The sequence below is a fragment of the Poecilia reticulata genome, linkage group LG16, assembly GCF_000633615.1.
Source record: "Poecilia reticulata strain Guanapo linkage group LG16, Guppy_female_1.0+MT, whole genome shotgun sequence".
NCBI classification, from domain to species: Eukaryota; Metazoa; Chordata; class Actinopteri; order Cyprinodontiformes; family Poeciliidae; genus Poecilia; species Poecilia reticulata.
The window spans coordinates 18166846-18173355 of NC_024346.1; the positions used below are offsets into that span (position 1 = coordinate 18166846).

The 6510-nt window shown below is 40.5% G+C and overlaps 1 protein-coding gene across 3 annotated transcripts in view; it reads right to left on the reverse strand.

The window, feature by feature from the left end:
• Positions 1-729: 729 nt before the first annotated feature.
• The window catches only part of macc1 (MET transcriptional regulator MACC1), a 6815-nt gene continuing 1034 nt past the window's right edge, over positions 730-6510 (reverse strand). For all 3 annotated transcript variants that reach the window (XM_008432476.2, XM_017309282.1, XM_017309280.1), the window contains 4 exons: positions 4833-4955; positions 2701-4754; positions 2378-2566; positions 730-1476 (listed from right to left, as the gene is read on the reverse strand). In XM_008432476.2, the coding sequence (XP_008430698.2) occupies positions 1273-1476; positions 2378-2566; positions 2701-4754; positions 4833-4947 (2562 nt within the window). In that variant the 5' untranslated portion in view covers positions 4948-4955 and the 3' untranslated portion in view covers positions 730-1272. The remainder of the gene's footprint in view (positions 1477-2377; positions 2567-2700; positions 4755-4832; positions 4956-6510) is intronic.

Sequence of the window (6510 nt, forward strand, 5' to 3'; positions counted from 1 at the left end):
CACACACACACACACACACACACACCAGTCAGCTTGAAAACATGAAAACTTTCTGACAGGTTACAATATTCATTATAGATAACTGTTGCACTCTCTTATTGCTGCCGCTGCTATAAAAAGGTCTCCAAACAAAGCCAGTCACATTGCATTAATCAAAATATTTACCGCCTCACTGCACCTGAAAAAAAATTTCTCAGAAGTTTTTCTAGCTCCACATTTCACCCTATTTCATTACAATCGTAGATTCAAAGGTTTTGTAATCCAATTTTTATTATGGAGATATTTTTAATATAGTAATCCTTCTTGATTTTTGAAGTTCTATTTGTGGTTAACAAATAAAAAATTGGTCCTACAACCTATACAGACATATATTCATTCTCATTTCATTTCCACCACCCCGTGTGAATGATGAAAATAAAAGTTGGTTTGTCTGCACATTACATTAGATCACACTATTGTTTAGGACAAACTTAATTAAATGAAGATACAGCCACTGTGTCATTTATTTCCTTTATTAAATTATAATATTCCTACTTATCTAAAATATCATAGTAAAAAAATCACATATATATGTAAAAAACGCAACCTGTGACACACAGAAGGCACCTTCTTTTGTTTAAGCATCTTATGTAACTTTTCCTTTGGTAAACAGTCTTATTTTCACCACAAACCTAAAAAAAAAAAAAAGAAATTCAGACTTTTACTTTAACAGTGTCTTTTTTTTTTTTTTTTTTTTTACAATTTACTTAAAATGTATTTAAAAAAAAAAACATGTCCACAAGTGCAATAAAAGATGCAGGCCATAATATCATTTAAAAGTCAAAAGATTCCACTATTGATTTGATGCATGAATAATCTCAAATGCAGTGGATTAAAATTATGAGACTGCTGTTTAATTATTGAAGATTTGTAGAAATAAAGTGCACTTTGAATGGGAAAATGTTTACAGAGCAATTTCTACTATGTTTAAAAAATAACACAAAGGGTCCTACACCAGTTGAAATTATTAATAAAAAGGACATCAGTAAGACACTACTGACATCATAAACACGAGCAAAATTACAATTTCCTCTGCACATATTCGACATTTGCACAGACATCTTCAACACTTTTAAATCACTGCCTGCCTGGACTTGTTAGTTATGGTGTTTCGGAAAATTTCAGCTAAAGTGAAATTCTCTGAGAGTCCTGTGTCTCAAGCGAAGACGTCGGAACGTAACATGTTTAGTGCTTTTCACACAAAGCCTGTTTCAGAACAGCAGCGTAAAACATTCAGGGTTCTGGGAAAGCTGTTTCTTGAAAGATGTCAAAGCAGTTCACTGTGATGAGCACACCGGTCAGATGCCTCCACTGCCTGGTGATGGGGCTTTTCATTTTGTCCAGGGCCAGGTGAAGCTCCTGGATCATGTCCTTGTAGCTGTCTCCATAACGAAGGCTCCAGGCGTACAGGAAGTCATAGGCAGGCTTCCACATGGACTGTCAAAGAACACGATTTAAGATGTAATAATGATCAGAAATGTTAAATGTTAACAATTATAAAAAATGTTTTGAAGTAAAAGAAACATTCATCCTAATGCAAGAACAAGTCAATCATGAAACAGAATAAAAAAATGTCAGACTATCTGTAAAAATAAACATAAAAATAACAAAATAAGTGTTAGAAATATTTAGTATTTTATCGTATGTTTGCTGTTTTTGATGTGTGAAGTTGATTTAATGGTGCTGCATATCACCATTGTTTTGTGAGTACATCAGTTCCTGCATTGCAGCTACAGGAGGAAACAAACAGGGACTGAATTCAGCACTCACACTCTGCACTACTCAGCTTGGATGAGGTGCATCAAGACTGTGACTCAAGATAAAACAACAGAACAGTGACACTATGTAATTAACACAAGATAACAGAATAAGCTACATAACTGGGGACCACCCTAAAAAGAGAGGGTACGGCAGAACGTGCTTTAGAGCGGTAGGAGATTGTAACTGAAGTACATATCTGTCCGTTCTCCTTGCATGTAAATCTAAAACTCTCTTGTCTTTCTCCTTTTTGCGTGATGTTTGAATGTTGCAGGTTGTTTGAACCTGAGAATAAGTAAGCTGAGGAAAAACTGGATCCCGAAACCAGACAATAACCTAAAACCATGTCAAATAAATCCACCAAGCACTGGCTGAGGATTCAAAAAAAAAAAAAAAAAAAAAAGGAAAGTCCTCCAATGGCTAAATCAAAGCCCAGGGTTGTACCTCTGTACAATAAGTGGTAGAAGAATGAATTTAATTAATGAAACAAATTCACTTCTCATGTTTTAGTTAATTGAGATGTACACATAGGTGATACATGATAAATCCAGGAAAGAATAATGGTGACTGTTAAACTGACCTGCTGACTGACTTCATCGTCCTTCCCTCGGTGTGGAGCTTCATAAGCAGCTATCTGAGTGCTGGTTAGTTTTCCCATCTTCTCTGCAAGCTCCCGCCATCGAATCCCCAGCTCCACAGCTGTCGACAGAATTACTGTGTTCTGAATGAGCTGAGCCACTAGATTCACATTGTTCATCTTCAGTAGCCCCTTGATGATGAAAAAAACAACAACAAAAAAAACACAAACAATATTTTTACAAGGGTACAGAAAGGCTTTACTAACGCAGCATGGACAGACATGAGTTTGATGAATTTGACTGAAAGCCCTTTTTATGCACGTACCACCATTAGCTCATGCAGGAACTTTTTCCTTGACCTCTCACTGTGGCAGTCCTCCTTCAGCTTTTCCAGGACGCAAGCCACCTTGTCGGTGTCAGTTTCTGCATATCTTCTCTTAATTGTTTCCAGAGGTTCGCTTTTGTATTCCAAAGCATCTGCGAAACCTCTCCAGCTTGTGATGTGCTGAGTGACCAATGTCTGGATGGCAGAATACATGTACGTGAGCTTCCTGAAGGGCAGCGTCATGTTGTTCAAAAGTACTGCTGTGGTCACTTGAGCATCACTGAAGTCCATCACCTGCTCCACTGCTATGAGTTTGACGTTTCTGCAGTGGACCAAGCCAATTCTGCCTCTGAGGGATCCGATGTACCACTCTTTCACCTTCAAATTACCGACTGACCTGACGGTCTCTCTAGAAAGCAGAGCCACGGTTTCACCCTTAAAATACTCCAGGAGGTATTCAACGCGTGGCTGACGTAAAACCGTCTTTAGGGCTACCCCGTACCACTGCAGGGTCAGTGGCGTGTCTTTGAATTTGGGTAAATCTGAATCGCTTTCCTCTGGAATGGAAAATGTTGTTGCAATATCAGTCTTTCTTTCCACATTCTTTGGTTGCCTCTTCTCTGACCTGATGGGTGGTGCAGGAGGGGAAGAAACCTGAAAGTCAGCTGTCGTTGACGACGAGTTTGATTCTACCACTTGTATGTCTAACTGAAAAGGAGTCATCTCTGCTTTCCTAGGGCAAGATACTGATACTGGTAGATGCAAAACTGTCCCAATCTTGAGCTGACTTTGCCTGACGTGTTTCACTTTGTCCTCAGAGTTGATTCCAAAGTTCGAGCCCTTGACATCCACCCCTACAGTAAAGTCCTTCAACTTGTCTGGTTTGAATGAGTGTTTCCCCCAAAGTTGCAGCACAAGCGGGGGCAGGTTTTTATTACCTTTGCATACATCTGAGAAAGGAAGCTTAGGTGGAACATCTTCGTGACAGCAGACGACTATTACAACCTTAAATGATGGATGGATGAACCTTGGGCCATAGACCGCAACGGTGATTTGCCGACTGAGGTAATCCCAAACTGATGTGGTGGGTGGCTGCAGAGCAGAAGCCTCTGCCACTGCTATCACAAAAAAATGAGTCTTCAGATCCTGGAGTTTCATCCGAATCCAGTTCTTGTCAACATAGCAGTCGTTCATTTTGGTGTACGGGCCCTGTCGTTTGTTAGACACCATTCCAAACACGGTGGTCATCACCTGACTTTGGGGGTTGTCCTTTACCTCCCCTGAGAGTTTCATATCCAAGGACAAGCACTCCTTTGTGTTGATGTTGCTCAGAAGCACCTCGAGAAGTGGGCTCATGGTTGTTATGCAGTTATTGTTGAGGCCAGGAGGAGGGTCCAGCATGGCTTTCAGGGTCACTTCCTGAACTTCTCCAGGCAAAACGTGCCCTTGTGGGACATGAATGCTGATTTTGGATTCGGGTAACTGTATCGAGCCGCCGCTGTGGTCAATCTTGCTAATAACCTGAAAATGTGTGCCCTGGGTCTGGGCCCACCCAGGGCTCTGGCTCATCACATTTAAGTCCAGGCAGGAGCGGGTCAGCTGCCGGTGGCTCAGCCAGGCCATCTTATAGGCCTCTCTGTCATTCTTCAGCCACTCAAAGTCTGGGCTCAGTACAGGCCCAGGCGGTCTGGAGTCGTTCCTAAATTGTGGCTCCTTTTTCTCCAGATCACTGAGAATGTCTGAAGCACTCCTCCATCTCCCAGACTGGTTGCTGGTTTTGAGTCTGTTCACACTAAAGTTCCCAATGCTGCCTTCATCAGAAGATATGCTTGTGCCGTCATCATTGCCATCATCTGGATGTGCTGTTTCTCCTTGTTTTACTTCTGACCCATTGGAAGTTGGTTTACATGTGTCACTGTGAACAATATCGTCAAGGAATGGATTGGATCCATATAGATTTTTCCAAAACGGGTTTTTGGTTTGAGAGGACATTGATTTTTCTGGACGTGAAAACTGCCAGTCTGATGTCTGCTTTCTTCCCGGTACAAAGCCACCTTTAAGAGAGGAGAGCTCGGTCAGTACGTCTTTTAGGATATTGAAACATCTTTGAGTATTTTTGTCTAGATATTTACCATTCAAGTTATCACTGGATGATGTATCATCACCGAGATCAATTAATGTGCCCTCAGATCTACTCCTCATGATACTTCCAACCCGACGAAATGACATATTCCTTTCAGCTGCCATGTTGTCATCTGTAAACAGGAGAACTGCATTAACTTAATGTTTGTCCTCAGATACAGTTAGCCTGGCAAGACACAAGTGTATGTGAGGAATCATAAAATTTGAGAAAACTAATGATAAACAAGGGGCTGCACAGTGGCGCAGTTGGTAGAGCTGTTGCCTTGCAGCAAGAAGGTTCTGGGTTCGATTCCCAGCCCCGGTTTTTCTGCATAGAGTTTGCATGTTCTCCCTGTGCATGTGTGGGTTTTCTCCAGGTACTCTGGTTTCCTTCCACAGTCCAAAAACATGACTGTCAGGTTAATTGGTCTGTCTAAATTGCCCCTAGATGTGTGTGTGTGCATGGTTGTTTGTCCTGTCTGTCTCTGTGTTGCCCTGCGACAGACTGGTGACCTGTCCAGGGTGTACCCCACCTCTCACCCAGAACATTAGCTGGAGATAGGCACTGGCAACCCTCCCGACCCCACTGAGGGACAAGGGTGTCAAGAAAATGAATGGATGGATAATGATAAACAATGATCAGAACAAAAATGTATTTTGTTTGTTTATGATATCTTAGTCTAATTTATGAATAATCCATTCACTGAAAAGGGGTTTCTCCAGTCAACCCAGTCAATCCATAGCAGACAACATGAGGTTTCAAGGAACTCTGTTACCAGTAAATTGTCTCAAAGACACAGTCAAACCAGACATTAATTGGTTAGTGAAACTTGACAATAGAGAAGCTGCTAATTTGTTGTCATTTGTAGAAAGAACTAAACAAAATACAGTTTGACAGGCCTGAAATAAGACTTTATTCTTAACAGTGTCACTCCTATTGTTGTTAGGATTCCAGGTTGTTGAGTTGTTTTGGTAGTTTGATTTCATTCTGTTACATTCTTACTTTCTTTAGGTTTGTCTTGTTCTTGTTTTCCTTTAGTTCAATACTTCTGCAATCAGTTAGTTAATCAGCCCAGACCTTTTGTTCAGCATTCAACCTCCAAAAGTATGTAAGCCTGTCATTGTCAGTCACTCCTCTCCGGATTCTCTCATCTACTTCAGCTTATTTTCTCGTCTGCTCCCCCTGGATTTATGGTTTATGTTCTTTTTGGGGTTCCTTGTTTTCTTGTGAGGATTTTTTTTTGTTCTTCGTTTTCTTATTAAATATTCCACACAACTCAACATTTCAAGCCTGCTGCAATTGGGTCCCTCAAATAACTACATCATGACAGTTATTGGAAAAAAAACCTATTGCATTACTGGATGCTTAACCAAAAGGATGATAAATCTTTCAGGTCCTGTGGCTGTGACACAGGACCTGTTCAGGAAGTTCAGGAAGTTTGTCTCTTTTCTCAATGACAGAACATTTAGACAGCCTTCAGCCTGTTACCTCTTCATTTGCCCCACACCCCACCCCTTGTCTAAAGTACACAGTTCAAATTCTATTATCAAGTACTGAACAGAGAATCATAGAAAAACTAGCCAAAGTCAAAGGAAAACATTTGAAATACCTTTAGAAGGGCTAAAACAACTGTTAATCAAAAATAATTTATTTTTGTATAAAACAAATCTGGTAGTTTTATTATATAT